Below are 18,520 nucleotides of genomic sequence, written 5' to 3' on the forward strand. Positions count from 1 at the left end.
TTAATATTATTATAAATATGTATTGATTTTCAAAAAATAAAAGTGCACTGCACGTTTATCACGTTATTACGTAATACATGTAGCTACGTAGGACCAAGAGTAGATAAACAAGAGTGTGCAACTCCGGATCTCTCCTGCACAATCTGCGCCCACGGCGGAATTTTTTGTTTACGTCACCTTTTTTCAGAGAAACGCGGCTTTGCCGCAGAGCAGTGTGAGAGCACGTGCTGGGCACCGACCTTGCAGTGTAAAGCCCAGCCAAGTGCACGAGGGAAACTCTCCAAAAGGCTCGCAGCGCGTGCGTCGTCGAAAAGATTACGTCAACAAAAAATTCCGCCGTGGGCCAACCCATGCGGAGTTGCACACTCTTGTTTATCTACTCTTGGTAGGACGTTTGCCCCAGCAGCAATGACGTCATGTTCAAGTGCTTTTTGGGTGGCCTCGATTTTGGGCAGGCCTGTCCGGATTATGTTTTGCGCATCCCTGGTTTTGCATATTTTTCGCATTTTGGGGTTTTTTCAGCTTTTTTTCGCATTTTGGTTTTTTCAGCATTTAAAGAATGATGTTTTTAGCATTTTGGGTAAATTTAACATTTCCATTTTGACCCTTCAAAAAACGCATAATCCGGACTGAGTTACTCCTAATACTCGCGTTCCTTGGCTTGGGTCACCATGGTCACGTTTGGGTGCAGCTGATATTTACATAATCTGTCAGCCACCCAGTTTGAATGGCGTTTTTTTGTTCTGTAACTAACTACTTGTTCTGAATGGACGCTTTTTCCGTTCTTCTTCGCTCGTGTAATAGTGGACATGCCCGAAGAGACTCAGTCGGTAGCTAGCTCCACTAGTGTCTCTGCATCGCCAGAGCAATCAAAAGATTCTGTTGGGGCCGTGATGGATAAAGTTTTGCGTCGGAAGAAAAAGTCGTCATGGAGAGTGTGACGAGATGAAGTTGTTTCTGTCCCACCATGGCAAGTCGGACAAGGGCAAGAAGGAGGAACTGATCCAGCGGTAAGTACTATCACGCTTGAATAAAATATTCTGAACCAAGTGTGATGCTCTGTAACTCTTGTGCAATCAGCTCAGTACCATCTGAAGCCTTTTTTTGACAATAATAATTATTATATTTCCAAATATTGAGAATCGATCTCACCATCGTACCTATGGTCAACATGACCTGTAGTCTTGACACGATCGTATGAATAGTGATGATGGACAATAAGGTAGTAAGGTATTCTTTGCCAGCCAGTCTTGTGCATTAGAGTTTTTGTTAGTGTTGAAACGAGCGCAGAGGTCTAGCCAGGATTTTATGCCAGCCTGCCAACGTTCTAGTTAAAATGCATCGTTCTGGGGGCTGCGCCCCCAGACCCCCCCCCCCCCCATCAGTCATGTATCCACACAGACACACACACACACACACACACACACACACACACACACACACACACACACACACACACACACACACACCACTCCAATCTTTCATTGCAGCTTGCATCTCCTTTCGCTTCGTCCAATTATGGGCATTCATCAGGCAGTTGTGACAATGTGATTATAGGTAAATTAACAAAATATGAAAAAGAAAGCAAACAGCTACATGAGCATGGATCATGTGTTCACCAAGGTCATGTCTGCATGCAGTGTACATTGGTCATCTGACAAGACCCAGTCTAGCCACAGCCATGTACACCACCAGAAGCAGCGAACCATGACCCAACCTGTTACATTTTACTGACATACTCAAGTGCATACTCAAGTGCATTTGAGCTTCAGTGAAGAGCTAGCACTGAGCCTGAGTAGCCAGTGCTACGTACTGTACTGTACATTACCTACCCCTCGGTCAGGATATGGGTTGTACTCCACCATCTCACTCAAGTGCTAGTGCAGTGCACTACAGTCTACATGGGGGTGACTGCAGCCGGCCAAATTACCCTTGGAGTGCTCCAAGAAAAGAACGCTATCAAGGAGCTGACAAGTAAGTTTCATTGATGTGTCAAATATGATTTTTTTTCTAAGTTCGATTTTTTTAAGTTGGTTCAAATTATCACCGCCGGCATTTGGGGTTGCTGCTGCTTCACTTCGGACTGCTGTTTGGTGTCGAGATGTCTTTTCAGCGCCGTCGTCGAGTAGCCTTTGTAAGGCCTCGTTTACACGACAACGATTGAAAAACGTTTTCAAAAGAATACGCTTCTACAGATTTTGATAAGAGCGTTTACACGACAACGCTGAAAAATGTTTCTAAAACGTTTCAAACGAAAACCGGCCTTCAAAGTGTTTTTCAATCGTTTTCGTTCCGTTTCGTTCTCGTGTAAACGGCAAAAACGTTTTACTAGTACGAGCCCTGTACTCAAAAGATGCCGCCGCCAGCCTGCGCCAGGCCAAATTCTTGCACGTGACGATTGCGCGCCGAAAAACGTGTTGCAGTGTACACAATTATCGTTTTCATGTAAACAGCAAAAACATTTCGAAAACGATTGAAAAACGTTTTTCAATCGTTGTCGTGTAAATGAGGCCTAAGAATAGACCGTTTTGCAAAGATTGCAAGTAGCCCTGGTCTTCGCTGCATCGCGGGAGAAAACTTCCAAACGACTGAGCCGCTATTTTACTTTCACTCGAATGGAGAGGTGACCGAAGCATATCCTGCGACAGGTCAGCAGATGCGGAACAAGACATCAGTAGAGTCCACCAAAGCTGCAACGACAACTGAAACAACTCAAGTGTCGTGCAGGCATACAGTCACTGAAACTGCGAGTGACTTTCACTTTGCGCGGGACTGGACTCTCGATCGACCAGGGAATCGTAAAATATTTTACGACTCCCCGGTCGACATGTATTGCCATGTGTACGGAGTACGGTGTATGGTGTTCGTTAGTGCAAACGAGCTGGCCGCACAAACGAGCCGAGTTTCTGGCGAGCGAGCTAACGAGTATCCGGTGAGATCGTTTCAACACTAGTTTTTGTTTCTCACGCATAACACGAGTTGACACCACATGATGAGAAAAACAGATTAAAAACAAGTTATCGCTTGCGCATTGCAATATTTTGTTGTGTCCATTTGTTGTTGTCGACGTCGCAGTAGTAGTACATTTGAAGTAGCGGTACAGTCTACTCGCGATAAGTCACGCACAGTGTCCTGGAATAGAAAATGCGCGACTTACCGCGAGTGCGCGACTTACATTATGCACCGCGTCATGCATATGTACAGCCGTCATTTTTTCTTCTGCATATGGACATGTGTGCTGAACACGCGTACAAGCACTGAGCTGCATGCGCACGGTACACTGTCTGTAGTACTACTCCCTGGTCTACACTGACTGTACACTGCTGTACACGAGACGTAGATCTACCACAGCGTGAAGCCATGATCGATATGAAGGCATGATCGAGAAAGACAAGTAGCGACGTTCCGTTACTTTTGCCGTTTTGGTAGGGATTTGACAAGACGCACTTCTGTTTCCGTCGTTTCCCTTTGCTTGACGATGCCTTCTCATAAGAAAACGAAAGAACAGCGAACAGTGGCTGATCGACTGCGTTTGGTTCGTCTCTATCGTGAGAGTGGAAAAACCTCCGCTCGAAAATTTGCGAAGTTGAACAATGTTCCGGGGGCGATGTTCCGCGGCTGGCTGAGGGATGCTGAAGCTGGCAAACTCGCCGATGCTAATCCGCCTGGTCCACAGGGAGTCCGCAACAGAAGTTCCCAGTTCGGGAAAATTGAGGAGCGGCTATTGAAGTATATTTTGCTTCGAAGGGTTTGTGACTGGCAAACTTGGATTCTCGTGGGTGAAGGCTCTCATACAATATGCACATAATTATATTCTTACCTTTACAGTATTCAAGCTCCATCATTGAAAACCACATCATTCGCAAATATTCACGAAATCCACGAAATCCCGAAAAATAAAAAATTCTTGAGATGGGTGTCCTGGATGAAAAAGTGCGTGACTTACCGCGAGTGCGTGACTTACCGCGAGTGCGTGACTTAAAAGTGCGTGACTTATCGCGAGTAGACTGTATATAGGCAGCGTTTTCTTCAAGGTGCTTTTCCTCCATTGTGTGGGTGTGTGTTTAGGGTTGAGGCGATCTTTTCCCAGCATGCTGTTACACCTGATGAGCAATCTGACAGCCACCCACAACAACCCGAGCAGCAGCAGCAGCAACAGCAGCAGCAGCAGCTAGCATCATCACAACGCACTTTCCCCAGTACTGGCTGGACTAGCCTGGAGGACATTTGTGCGTCATCGTCAGTTGGCATGTTGTTGTTAATGCCCTACGTTATGCAATATTTGATTGCTCGTAAAGCAGTTGATGGCCTGGACAGTGCTGACTTCCGGAGTCTTAGCGAACAGTCCGACGGACTGTGCAAAAGAGCCTACGCTCGGAATGGTGCCATAGCAGTCATTCCATGCGCAGAAGAACTATTGTTCAAGTGTAATGTTCGTGCTACTATGAAGACTGGGGTGCGCTACGCTGTCAAGATGGTGTTGAAGAAAGAGTCCAGCCAGTCCTTCAACACCATCGTGTACACTGAGTGTGGGTGCCCGGCCGGTGCGGCCCCGAATTCTACTTGCAAGCACATCGCTGCTGTGTGCTATGGCCTGGACGAGTTTTCCCGCTTTGGTTCATTTACAGGTTGCACCAGCTCCACCAGTGAGCTGTGCAAATGGAATGCACCGCCAAGCAAGCGGCTTGTGAGCCAGATGGACTTCACGGCACCCCAACCCGAGAGTGAGCGCACGCGACCCACCGCAGGGAAGAAGCACAGGCTACTCCATGACCCTCGGCCATCTGACATGCAGGACCCGGATTCCACTGTAGAGTCGCGGAAGCTGTTTGGTATTGTAGGCAGCAATACCCGTCCTGCGGCCGCACGCCCAGCGCTTCTCGACTTATTGTCGCCGGTAACGTCAACGGTTTCTTCAATACGGAGTAGCGCTGTTCAGCCCACACGCACCAGTACTACAGTATACACAGTGAGGGAGCTAGCTGACCTTGTACATGCATCTGAAGCATTCAAGGGCAGCAACAAGGATCAGTGCTCCATCTTGAAACTATGTGACCGCTTCCGGACACTGCTGGCACTGTCCCCACAGCAGATACATGCACTGGAGTACCGCACACGTGGGCAGGCATCCAATGCACTGTGGATGGAGCATCGCTTTGGCAGGCTGACTGCCTCGATATTTTCAAGCGTTGTTAAGCGTAAGGGCCCCTTCGGACCACTAGTGATTCAAATGCTGAACCGCAAGCCCTTTCACTCTCCTGCCGCAGACTGGGGTAGGCAGAATGAGGCCATTGCGCAAAAAGACTATGTAAAGAAGTGCAGTGTTCTCGTGGCACAGCGTGGCCTAATGGTCATGGCCAATGGCTTCACTGGTGCCAGCCCTGATGGGTTGGTGAATGATAGTAGCTTGCCCGCTGCTCAACAACAAGGTCTGCTGGAGATAAAGTGTCCATATTCAGCTCGGCATATCACCCCAGCAGATGCATGTGAGGTGCTGGACAACTTCTTCTGCAAATTGGATGATGACGGCACATTCTCACTGAAGCGAAATCACAACTTCTACTTTCAGGTTAGTGTGAAGTGATTACTTAGAATAATAATAATTATTATGTTATATAGAGGTTATGCGAAAGGATCACGTGAAGGCGGGCAAAGCGGCCGCGCTCCGCAGGGGTGGCAAAAGAGATGAAAAGTTCAAAAGAAGTACATGTGCCTGGAATAATTTCACGAAGAAAATTTCCTGTATCGCTGTTACGTTCCTCTTCTGTTCTTTACAAAGGACTATTGTACGAAGGCTGAATCAGTGACCATGACTTCTGGACAGAAGAATTGTTCGTGGTGGATCGAGTTCTACCCGCATCCCCAATCACCTATGGAGTTAATGATCTCAGGATTCTCCATGTCTCTTAAGGGGGGGGGGGGGGCATGCACACAGTATGAAGGATACGGTACACTGTATCCTACTATCAATGTCTCTACAGAGTATCGTTATTGTTCCAAGCCACTTATACGGGCAAAGCACACTATCACTAGCAATAAAGCTCCAGACATGCACGCAACCACACAGAGTTTCAGCAGCATCACCTTAATGCATGTAGCAATGATGATCGCCAACTTGATGAAGGCCAAGGTGATTAGGATGCATCCTGTGGTGCATCGTCTGTGCCCAATATCACACCGCCTTCTGCAATTTGTACAACTAAGTTCAGGCATGCAAGGCACCTCAACGGATGATTCCGACATGGGGCTTGCTGCTGCTGCTGCCAGTGATGGAGATGGCAGACATGGCAGGAGGGGTGGCGATGAGGTGATAGAGGGTGGTGTTGGCGAGTGTGGAGATGGTGAGACGGGAGAGCGTCGTGGTGATGATCGCCAACTTGATGAAGGCCAAGGTGATTAGGATGCATCCTGTGGTGCATCGTCTGTGCCCAAGATCACACCGCCTTCTGCAATTCGTACAACTAAGTTCAGGCATGCAAGGCACCTCAACGGATGATTCCGGCATGGGGCTTGCTGCTGCTGCTCCCAGTGATGGAGGCGGCGAACATGGCAGGAGGGGTGGCGATGAGCCACTTATACGGGCAAAGTACGCTATCACTAGCAATAAAGCTCCACACATGCACGCACCCACACAGAGTTACAGCAGCATCACCTTAATGCATGTAGCAATGATGATCGCCAACTTGATGAATGCCAAGGTGATCAAGATACATCCTGTGGTGCATTGTCTGTGCCCAAGATCACACCGCCTTCTGCAATTCGTACAACTAAGTTCAGGCATGCAGGGCACCTCAACGGATGATTCCGACATGGGGCTTGCTGCTGCTGCTGCCAGTGATGGAGATGGCAGACATGGCAGGAGGGGTGGCGATGAGGTGATAGAGGGTGGTGTTGGCGAGTGTGGAGATGGTGAGACGGGAGAGCGTCGTGGTGATGATCGCCAACTTGATGATGGCCAAGGTGATTATGATGCATCCTGTGGTGCATCGTCTGTGCCCAAGATCACACCGCCTTCTGCAATTCGTACAACTAAGTTCAGGTATGCACGGCACCTCAACGGATGATTCCGGCATGGGGCTTGCTGCTGCTGCTCCCAGTGATGGAGGTGGACATGGCAGGAGGGGTGGCGATGAGCCACATATACGGGCAAAGCACGCTATCACTAGCAATAAAGCTCCACACATGCACGCACCCACACAGAGTTACAGCAGCATCACCTTAATGCATGTAGCAATGATGATCGCCAACTTGATGAAGGCCAAGGTGATTAGAATGCATCCTGTGGTGCATCGTCTGTGCCCAAGATCACACCGCCTTCTGCAATTTGTACAACTAAGTTCAGGCATGCAAGGCACCTCAACGGATGATTCCGACATGGGGCTTGCTGCTGCTGCTGCCAGTGATGGAGGTGGCGGACATGGCAGGAGGGGTGGCGATGAGGTGATAGAGGGTGGTGTTGGCGAGTGTGGAGATGGTGAGACGGAAGAGCGTCTTGGTGGTGGTGTTGGTGGTCGGGCACGTCTTGGTAGTGATGGTGACCATGGCGACGACGGTGCCGGTGTGATGAGTCGGGGGTTGCATTAACGTAGCCAACTGATCTGCGTTCGGAATTCGGTGTGGATGGTGACGTAGGTTGTGTTGCTGACAGCAGAGAGCCTCCTTATCCGAAACTGAACCACCAAACAGGGGCGATACATACGAAATAGCACCACCTGGTGTAATACCTGGCAAACAAAGGAGAGGTGGGACAAAAAAACATGAATCAGGATACTGAAGTTGAAATGCACCGATCACGCTGTCTCGCACATCATATCACACATCATATCAAAGTACATGTGCTCTACTCGTAAGGGAAAAGAACACCTGGAAATACATGTATACGACTTTACTCTGCCAACAACGAGGTAATAGTGAGGCAAGCAACTCAACAAATGTACATACCTACAAGAGCCTTGAATGTGTTCCGGTTCTTATAGGAGGACCATGCCACTCGCTGGGAGTCGGGGTCGGATGGCTTCTCAACTTCGAACTCAGTACAGTCGATAATGCAACGGGTGGACGGGTAGCGATCTTTAAAGTGCTCCGGCATTGTGGCATCCACTTGCTACCGGCTAGGCCACCAGTTCACCGCACGGAGTTTCTTATCAAGAAATAATATCCATGTCGTCACTGTCCGTGAGACTGTAGAGATGTCACTATTGAACCGCTGCGTCAAATCTGCATATGGGGGGTCCTGCCTCAGCTTCATCAATGTCATCAGAAGCTCATCCTTTGCCGATAGTGCACGGCGATGCTTGCGTGTACTGCCACGTCATGTTTTTGCCCCATGCCAGTGAACAAGGCCATCGACACAATCCTCAACAAAAGAGTGCAGCTCACAGAATGACAACGCATCAGGAAGTCCAGTGTAGAAGCGAACCAGTGAGTCGTCATGCTCAATGAGTTCGTATGTAAGAGCATTGCTCTTGCGCAGCTGCGCGCATTCTGTGACTCTAACTGGTCTACACGCGCCTCCATTGCTAAGAGTTTCTTGCGGAGGTTGTCGATCGTTTCTCCAGGATCCTCCTCTCCACGATCCTCCACAGCTGGAGATAGTGGGTCTATCTCGTCAGAAACATCCGCAGGCACAGGTTGCTTGCGCTTTTTCGGCGACAGGGCAAGACGCACACTAGGTGCCTTGCGCTTGGACTACGCCTTCCGAAAGGAGAACACAGAAGGAATATCGGTCTTTCCCTTGCGCTTGCCTCCCTCGAAGTGAACACTGCACACACGGGTGTGCACATTCACGCGAAGAGAATCTGTCTTCAGGGTTCTAGCCAGGTCAAAATAGTAGGGGGGGGGGGGGGGGGGGGGCATGGGATAAAGTTACCCCATGACCCATTTTTTCCATTGTCCAAAATTGTCTTGCCATGCAAAATGCAACATACGGGATGAACCCCGACTTCACCCCTCCCTAATGTGCCTTATGAACCCTCTAGTAGTAACTATCAACTGTATTTTCGTTGAATGGCGTGAAAAAACACAAAAATCGGAAAATGAGTAGGGGGCGGCACTTTTTCACAGGGGGGCGCGCAAACGGAGTAGGGGGGCGCTGCGCCCCCCAACCCCCGCCACCCCCTTTGGCTAGAACCCTGGTCTTCATGGCAGCAAGCCATTTCTGCAGCAAGGGCTTATTTTTGAGAGGCAAGCGATAAAACGAAATGCCTTCGCTGCTTTTCCTGCCGGCTTTGTGATTTTGTGATGGCAACCAAACACAGCACAGGTTTTCATGGCCGAACACAGACAGGGACATTGGAACTCAGAAACTGCACTGGATGGAAAAGGAAACAACTGCCAACAACAAAAACTGAAAACTTCAAACCAAACAATTCACGAAAAAATCCATGTGGGTGTTCAGCGCGAGCAGCGAGGCCACCCAAAAAGCCACTTGAACCAATGACGTCATTGTCGATTACTCGAGTTTTTTTGTGAAGAGGCAAAAAAGTAGAAAAAAAACTGCCCTATTTTTCTAATTATTTCGTTGGCTCGAGTCGAGAAGTAGACGAATTGCAGCTGCCAGAAGGTGCGCACGGACACGAGGCAGCCATTATGATATAAACCTCAGTAACGTACATACAGCGGAGATTGGATATAACGACACTCCTTCGGGAGAAAACAAAACGTCGCTACATTCGATCTCTCACTGAACCCGATCTTCACATTACATTTGTAGTGCTATTTACGTACATATCAAAATGACAGAAATGTATTGCAGATACGCATGTGCATACTAGAATGCCGATTGCATAATGGATTCCAGATGTGTACTTCAAGTACATTGTACATGTATGTGCATGTATCTTGCATGCGTACAAGTAGATCGAGCCAAAAGTCATGCATAGCAACTACACCGCTGCACTGCGGCTACAATGATTTTATGACTATTATGTGCAATGACCAGCACGCGTGGAGTGGCTCAGAGGTCCGCAAATGTCACACAGACATGTCCCATGCATGCCACTCCGCCTGGTACTAGAGCAAAGTCGTTATAATTATTTGAGGCATTTTCAGTAGGGGTGAAACGGTTCCATGTTTTTCATGTTCGGGTACCCGAATGCCAGCATTGTTTCCCACGGTTAGGGTATCGGTTCCATGGACTCTTTTGTCCAGACCGACAAAATGCGTTCGCGACAATTGTTTTTTAGAAAAAACATTTTTACGAGCAAGAATGAGACATCGGAGAGTCCAAGTGTGAAGAAGATAATGACAAGAGAACTCTTTGGAAGAGTGGGGATCGTAAGGTAAGTAGGCCTAAAGGTAAGACATTAAAATCTTGAGTAGACTTGACGTTTACATGTATTTGTACAAGAACAAGATTTTTCGAGTTTCGGTTCGAAATTTGACGGAACGGGTACCCGATTCTTTTCAGCTGGCGGTTCCAAAAACAGTTCCTTACCCGAACCGTTTCACCCCTAATTTTCAGGTCTTCGGGCACCAAAAAAGTGTCAGTAAATTCGAGCTGTCGTTATTTTAGAGGTCGTTATACCCGATCTATAATGTACAGAAACTGAAAGGACTTGCTAAACGACTTGGGCAAACAGAATTTTGTCGCTTAACTCGATCTGTCGTTCTATAGAAGGTCGTTATATCCCATCTCCACTGTAACTGTCTGCCCTGTGATAGTAATAATTTGAGCATTCCAGCGCGGCTAAGCCGATGGCTGTGAATGAATTTATATCATTTCGATAATTTTTATACATACCAAAGGCCAAGAGCCAGGAGTCGTACAAACCCATCAAAACTCAGGGTCTGTGTGATCCCTGGTCAAGAGGGTGGGCACTGTTGCGTACATTTCCAACCGGGTCGAGCGCTCGTCTGCAGCACAGTACTGTATCACCGAGTCATACGAGGGTACAATCACTATCAACCACTTCCCTGACAAAAAGTCAGGGAGTGGCGCATGGGAGAGACGGGGCGCTCTGGCTGGATTTTACGTTATTTTATTGTTGTCATCTGGAAAACTAGCCCAGCAGCCACTAAAAATATACAAAGTGATAAAACTTGTTCAGTTCTGGTGTCTGAACTATTGTAGTGCATTTGTGAACCGTTCTAAAATACCTCAGCACTTGTGTGTGTGTGTCACTGTGTGTGTGTGTGTGTATATGTGTGTGTGTGTGCGTGCGGGCGGGTGCGTGCGGGTGTGTGTGTGTGCGTGCGCGTGTGTGTGTGTGTGTGTGTGTGTGTGTGTGTGTGTGTGTGTGTGTGTGTACATGGTGTTTCCGCAGGCTTGTCGAGGACTCCAGGATAGACAACATGTGCTGCTCCAGTTGTTCACCGCCTTGCTCCTGCACGAAGTCCTTCAGGCTGTCAGTGCCATCGGTTTGGGAAAGGTGAGCAAAAGCTTCACCCTTTACTTCCTTAAAAAATGCACTTCTCGTCGTTGTCTGTGATTGCCATGTTGCTCAGGCTTAGTTGATGCGGGTCGTACCAGTCCTTAACACCATCCTGAATGCTTGTGTCCTGAGTGGGCAGATTCTCTGAATTATGGCACGTCACTTGTGCTGTGTACTGTACGGAAGTATGCGCCTCGTCTCACTTTCTTGCTGTTGTACGGTAACTTCAGGGTTGACGCAGGAGTCAATGATTACTCACCATTCTGTAGTCTGTGGGCGCTAGGTGTCTCTCGTTGTGTTCGTATCCGTGCGCACCGTGCAAGGTGGCTCTTGGATGCTGTCCATCGACTCAAAGCATGTGAAAGGAAGTACTTTGCTTGGCTCAACTTCGGGCTGTTCGGTGTGCATGGCAGCTCTAGGTCGTGGGTTAATTTGCTGTACCGATGTGCCGTGGAATCCCCGCTCGGCATCATTGCAATACATGCGTTTCCACTTCATATCCTTATCGATGTTGTCAATCGTCAATGTTGTCAATCGATGCACCGCGAAAGCTGCTGAGCATCAGCTCATTCTGAATACCACGCTCCTGCCTCTGCTTGATGATGGTCATCTTGTAGCGAGCATAGGTGTCCCTTCCCGCTGTAATGCCGAACCGTGACAGTGTGGCGAGAAGGGTCGTCGAGTGACCGTATGTCTCCACTACATCTGCCAACACCAGCTGCTGTGGAAACACACACTGTGGCTTCGCAGCATGCAGCATTGAGGTCCAGACGTGTATCGCTCCGAGACGTGGCATTGCTGTTGGGATGTGTGTCGCTTCACCATAAAGTGCCACCCAAATCCAAGACCACAGATGTGGATTTATTTATTTTTTATTTATTTACAAAATAGCCACAAACCATCATGGTGCAAACACCACCAAAAACGCACAGGGATACACATAGCGATGGCAGCCGAAGCAGTGGAAGCAGGGCAAGAGCAGCTCAACCGACCAAGGGTCTCGGTTTCAGCACTGCTCATGCGCGCCAAACAGAAAAAAATACGAAGTGAGAAAAAAATGTACTGACTGTGTGACCTTGTTGAAGTTTAGTTCGTTTCTGGCTGTGCCGTCCTCAAACTCCTTTCCGATAATGTGACCAGCCTGTGTCCTGATCATCATGTGCACCTGCCCGGCCATTGCCGAAACTCCATTTTCCGATTCTGTCCTGTGGTTTTTACAACAGGCATGTCTGTGGCAAGCTTGTCGTGTGACATTGCAGTGCAGCCCTGGGCGGAAAAGGCATCATGTAAGGCCTGTTGCGTGTTGCATCCTCTGCGGAGGAACGTGATGCCACATTGTTTTCACGTTGGGGTATACGACCGCAGCGTGTTCTGCTAGCACTTCCACTATCTGGCCGAGAAGCCATTTTGCCTGCTAGTGTGTGTCAGTGGCAGCGTGGCGCATGAAATGGTCGTGGAGTGTGACCAGTAAAACTGCACTCTTTGAGAGCAGTTGCTCTCCAGCGAGCACGAGTGCTGCTGCTAAAGCCGTGTGTATGTCCCGCTGTGCTAGGGTAATGGCGTTTGGCTGGTGGTCTGTACTTGCGTAGCTGTCTACTGTAACCAAGGCCAGGTACACCTTGTAGCACTTGGTACAGTAGGGTGTGTCCTCCGAAACAGTGATGCCGCCATCCTTCAGCTTTGCTACCACGACCTTGTAATTTGCAGCCTTTCGCAATGGCTCAAGCTCCATTGGCGCATGGCATTTGCCACAGTGCTGCTTACGGCCGCTGGTCAGCTGGCTATAGTATAGCGCTTGGAGGACACCACTGTATCCTTCATATCCTGCCCATCCTGCAATGGCATCGAGTCAGCTTGTGGGGGTGGATCGTGTGTAGTAGTAATTGCATTGGCATCGCAATCAGCCATGGAGCATTGTCGATGCCGGACAAATGGTGTGTTCACATTGCTGCTGCTGGTGCTGCTGCTGCTGCTGTTGGTGCTGCTGCTGCTGCTGCTGTTGTTGGTGCTGCTGCTGCTGTTGGTGCTGCTGCTGTTGCTGCTGCTGTTGGTGCTGCTGCGTGTAAGGGATTTCTTGCAAGGGCCAGCTAATACATGCATGACCCTGCACGTCCCGTGCAGGGGCTTAGGCAGGGGGGGGGGGGTGCTTTGGGTGCCAAAGCACCTCCCTCGAAAACTTCGATCGTGGTTCGCAGCTGGTTCGAGAGAGACCGTAAAACGCGGACCGCTGATCACTTGTGCAACTCTGCACAATGGCGCACACAGTAGAAAAAAACCTTGTTCAGACTAGGAAGTACAGTAGTAGGGTTTGTACTACTGCAGGTGACTATTTTCAACTTTTTGTCTGATCATTGGCCATTTTGCAATGAAACTTCTAGTCGAGGTTTCGAGCTGATTTTCATCGAGTGGATTAAGTCTCTCCAATCTCCCGCTCAGCGGCAAATGTCCATGGTAACCACGGACTTTTTTCAAAATTTCCCTCAGTGTGACCGGCCCCTAAGCTCATCATTAGTTGGAAACAGGGAGTAATAAATATTACTACTACCTGGTTGGAGGTTTGCCATTCACTGATTGATTTTCAGCGTCAAATATGGGGCTAATTTTGTTCCCCCCCCCCCCCTCCCCACGCCGTATCGCGGATCAAACACTTCAGTGCATGTACCGTAAAGTACCGCCAGAGCGCCCCACCATCTCGTCCTTTCGTGGCCGCCTTGTGGAGGTGGATTCCTGTCTGCAGGTCATACGACACGGACCTTGTACAAACATTGCACATTGTGCAGTCAATCCGTTCCCAGTTTACCTTCGAGCTCCACATAAAAGCATACCAAGTGTGACCTTAGTACACGAAGGTTCTCACATCGTACATTCTGCCATACGATTTTCTTCCCTTGGCTGTAAAATCAATGTGGGGCGCTCTCGCGAGACGGGGCGCTCTGGCGGTACTTTACGGTACATGTACTTTTGTGTGGGGAAAGTCGTGGAACCCCCCCCTGTTCACTATCCTGGCTATGCACCTGCTGTGCATGCGGGTACCTGTCGGTTGCCCATGGTGCAAAGATTATTTGTTGCCAGTTGCTGATTGACGTGTTGTGGGTGTACTTCCCGTCAAGTGCATTCGCTCCATGATGCCACAGGGACCACATGAACGCTCGGGGTGGAGGTCTGCACCATGGCTGCGCCTGCCAGGCATAGTGTTTCAAGTCTAAAACACGCGAGAAGAAAAAAAAACAGGCTACATGTGCTCCCTCATTATAACGAGTCCGGTTAGTACATAAACCCCGTTAGTAAATAGAAATCTGAAATCCCCTGGCGAAACGTGGTCTATACAACTGTTTACAGGTCCGGTTACAAAATAATCCGTTAGTACATAAAATCCGTTATAACGACCCTTTGCCCAGGTCCCTGGAATGCCAAACCCTCAGTATAAGATAATTTTGACCATGCAGGACCAAGGACAAAACACGTAGGATAAAGCAGAAAGAGGAGACGTATTATGTCTATGCATTCGTGAATATGGACGATCCTTTGCATCCAAGGAAGAGTTATGTTGGAGATGTTCAATTATCTTATAACGAGTTGAAGCATCGATAATTTATGTTGTATCGAGGGTAGCCCCGGTAAGTACGAAGTAGTGCCTATTTCACCTTTAGCTGCAAGTCCTGCTACAAGATAAGTCTCGTTATAAGATAACTTTTTCGATGGCCCAGAGATTCTCTACTAACGAGGGAGGACCTGTATATGAAATTGGCTGTCCTGAAAGTATGGTAGCGCGGACACGAATGAACTCCGGATGTGAGGAGAGGAAGACTTACTGCGCCCCAGGCTGTTTTAAGTATGTCACAGTGAAGCCGCGGCTAAGGTCTTGGCAGTAAATGAATCTTTTGAAAACAAGAATCTCGTTGAAATGGCAGTCTGGAGAAGTAAGCGGAAACAAAGGATTGTCATGAGCGCTGGGCAAACTTTGAACCGCAATGCAGGGAAGAAATATACCCCATACGGATAAGTTTCGGCAAAGGCTGATGCGATACGAAGGAATACAATGGACGTCAAGGTATGCCTTTCACACGATCTTCTCTCTCAACACTCAAATTTCGTGCAGCGCGGAAAATAAAAGTCACGGATAAATAAAGTTTTTTTTTAAACCTGGTGATCGGACTGTGCAAGTGGATTTCATTGCACTTCTCAGTTTGGGAAATGCTCTAAGGCCAAGTAAAAAATTGATTGTTTATCGTCCGCGCCCGCCCCAAATTTTCACCCTCCCCGCCGAATTATTTTATTTTTTAATACTGGTAAATGTACTGTATGTACTGCGGTCTACAGCCTCTAATCAGCATGGCCGTAGATTTTCGAAGGTCAAGTCCACAGACTGAACCATAACTTAGTTGCCATGGGCTTGAAAAGTGAAACTGATCATAAGCTGCCTGATTTTCTTCGTTTTTTCTACGTAACGACTTGGTTACGTTGGTTGTTCCACTTCCCATTATCCTCTGGGGTTGCGAACACCTGCCCTACAGCCATAAATGCATAATAAAAAATAAAATGAAAAACCTCCCGTCCGCCCCGATTTCTCGGGAAAATCTGACGATAAACAATCAATATGTTTTTCATGGCCTAATAATGATAATTGTATGTGTATGTGTGCACTAGCCCTACACATACAAGCATGTACGTGACCCGTGTGTGGTGTCCCATAGCCTACCTCACCACCTTCTGCTTTCTTTCTGCATCACTTGTATCTTGCAGGTGTATCATCCCGTGACGACCACATTGAAGTCTGAATTTGAAGTGTGGAGATGCTGCAGCAACCACTTCGTACTTTTCCATTGCTTCTATTGTGCTTCTACTGTGCATGTGTGTAACTTGTGGGATATGCATGTGTGATACTTGTGGGATATGCATGAGATGAGATGGTACGCCGCAGATGTTATCCATGCGTGTAACGTATACCTACATGTTACTCATTGAAAAGGATTAGCCACTTGTGATCCTCGGATGAGTATCCGGTCAGCTTTGTCTTGTGTGGGCCGTACCAGCTTGCTGTTCACTTCTCTATCTGTTGGATATGCGACTTTCTGCAAGTTTCTGGTTTCTGGTGCCACGTCTTTGCTTGCCTCTTTTTTTTTAAGGAATTACATTCTGTTTTCACTGCGTGCATAGCGTGGTCTGCAAATTGCAATCCGTCATGTTTGCAATGCTGTGCTTTGGCCGTCAGCTTGCCTACACATTTTTGTTTGTTTCACAACTGACTTCGTAAAGTATGGTGGGCAATGCTTTGCATGGCATTATACATGAAGAATCTCCTGTTTGGGTCGTGTGCATGTGTGTGTGTGTGTGCGTCCCCACGTGCGTGTGCCGTGTAGACGTGCGTGTTTGTTACAGTGTGTCTGTGTGCGGGGTAGCAAGGTGGGGAGGGCTGGTATGTATCAGTGTGTTATTGCAGTCTCATGGCTGCATGTGCAGCCACAGTTTTTCTTTATGCTATCTCAAGCACTTACGGTTTTCTTCATTCAGCTCTATTTCACGCACTTATGTACCTCGGGGGACCTCGGTTTTTATAATAGTTTTTATTGGTCATAAACCCTCGGCCTCCTCATGTATTGTATTTAGAATCAACCACTAAAAACTCCTACTCAATCTCCAACAACAAAATTAGTGGACAGCTGTTATTTGTGTTTCTATGACAACTCGTGTCCTGGACGAGTATTTGTTGTCATTGGTTTAATTTCTTTTACTCTTCATAGGCTATCAGATCATTTTCCTTATTCGGTCTATTTATAACCAGTATCTATATGAGAGTGTGGTCTGTCTCCATGGTTACCGGTGTTCTTTTCATAAGTAAGGAGGTTTAGTCCCACGTAATCCGTGGGTACTTTACGTGTGTGTACCACGTGATACTCAGTGACCCAAGTGCAGACGTTTTCTGATTCACGACACACCGTGTATGGAGGCTCACCCACGTTCCGCCAGAACGTGGGTGAAAATCAGAATGGAGCGCGTTGTGCGAGCTGTGAGGGTGCTCAGCTGAAGAAGTTTCCGAAGCACGAAATCAAAATATTGGATGAGCTTCTTAGGCCCTGGTAGCTTCGTCTTTGACCAGATTTGGGCCTTTCGCTTCATGCTTTTGTTTGTTCCGTGTGACTAAGCACAACGTTGGTACGTGGATGCCCTTCATCCACTTTACGTGGATCACCCACGTCAAGAGTACATAAGTACATTATGTACTCTTGCCCACGTACGCGTTTCCGTTACGTGGGAACTGAACCTCCCTACTATAGCCACTTCTCCTTGTTAGACCTAATCTGGAAGGCCCATTCTTGCATATTCCAACAGCAGCCAAGGGAGCTAGCTCTCTTGGTTATGCGGACTGGGTCCGATCCTAAAAAGCTGTTTTTATAAACGTTTTTATAAACTGTTTTTATTGGATAGGATAATATTATGATTATGTTGAATAAACGAGGTTTGTGTAAATTGGAGATTGACTTGGAGTTTTTACGAGTTGATTCTAAATATTGGTTGTGAGCAACACTGGCTCACACTCAAATCACTGCTTTTCACCAGAAAAATATTTTATTTCAACGTTTCGGTCATGACCATCATCAGGAATGAAGTGGGCACACCGGTTAATATTAGTAGGGTGTTCGGACGATTTTGAAAGTTGCTCCGATCTCCTCGATTTTACTCTCATTGGAAAGAGTAGGATAAACTAGCCGGGAAATATATGAGGTTTGTCTAAATCCGACCAGACGGTCAAGAGTTATGATCGTTTGAAGTGCGCTTGTTGGCACTTTTTCTGGAACAGTTTTGATGCAGGCCAGTGGCACAAAACCGGGAAATTCAAAACCAACTAGAACAAGGTGAAAATCAATTTCGTTCAGGGTCTTTCAAATTTCCACAGATGATAGCCAATAGAGAGCTTCCATCACTTGACCAATTTTTTTGGTATTCCAATTAGCCAAATTCAAATTACGCCCATAGCAACCACCATAGCAACGCGTACAAATTAGTCGAAATAAATGCGAAAGATGTAACCCTTCACAGGCTGAAGCTAATTGGAATACGGGTACTACAAAGACACATCACCAGGAGGAGATTACAGTTATCTACCCCATGTAGATGAAGCATCCAAGAAAATAGCATACGCACTCAGC

The 18,520-nt window shown here is 47.7% G+C and overlaps 1 protein-coding gene across 1 annotated transcript; it reads left to right on the plus strand.

The window, feature by feature from the left end:
* The first annotated feature begins 762 nt into the window (after positions 1 to 762).
* Positions 763 to 16,703, plus strand: LOC135824690 (uncharacterized). The gene is made up of 4 exons (XM_065337399.1): positions 763 to 1,010; positions 4,069 to 5,569; positions 11,265 to 11,369; positions 16,116 to 16,703. The coding sequence occupies exons 1-4, from the start codon at positions 946 to 948 to the stop codon at positions 16,251 to 16,253; spliced, it is 1,809 nt and encodes a 602-aa protein (XP_065193471.1). The 5' UTR covers positions 763 to 945; the 3' UTR covers positions 16,254 to 16,703.
* Positions 16,704 to 18,520: the final 1,817 nt, after the last annotated feature.

The sequence above is a fragment of the Sycon ciliatum genome, chromosome 9, assembly GCF_964019385.1.
Source record: "Sycon ciliatum chromosome 9, ocSycCili1.1, whole genome shotgun sequence".
NCBI classification, from domain to species: domain Eukaryota; kingdom Metazoa; phylum Porifera; class Calcarea; order Leucosolenida; family Sycettidae; genus Sycon; species Sycon ciliatum.

Excerpts from the sequence above, each read along its gene's own strand:
- LOC135824690 (XM_065337399.1), top strand. The coding sequence starts at position 946 with ATGAAGTTGTTTCTGTCCCACCATGGCAAGTCGGACAAGGGCAAGAAG. Across the intron at positions 1,011-4,068 it reads AAGGAGGAACTGATCCAGCG|GGTTGAGGCGATCTTTTCCC; the intron begins GTAAGTACTATC and ends GTGTGTGTTTAG. Across the intron at positions 5,570-11,264 it reads ATCACAACTTCTACTTTCAG|GCTTGTCGAGGACTCCAGGA; the intron begins GTTAGTGTGAAG and ends GTGTTTCCGCAG.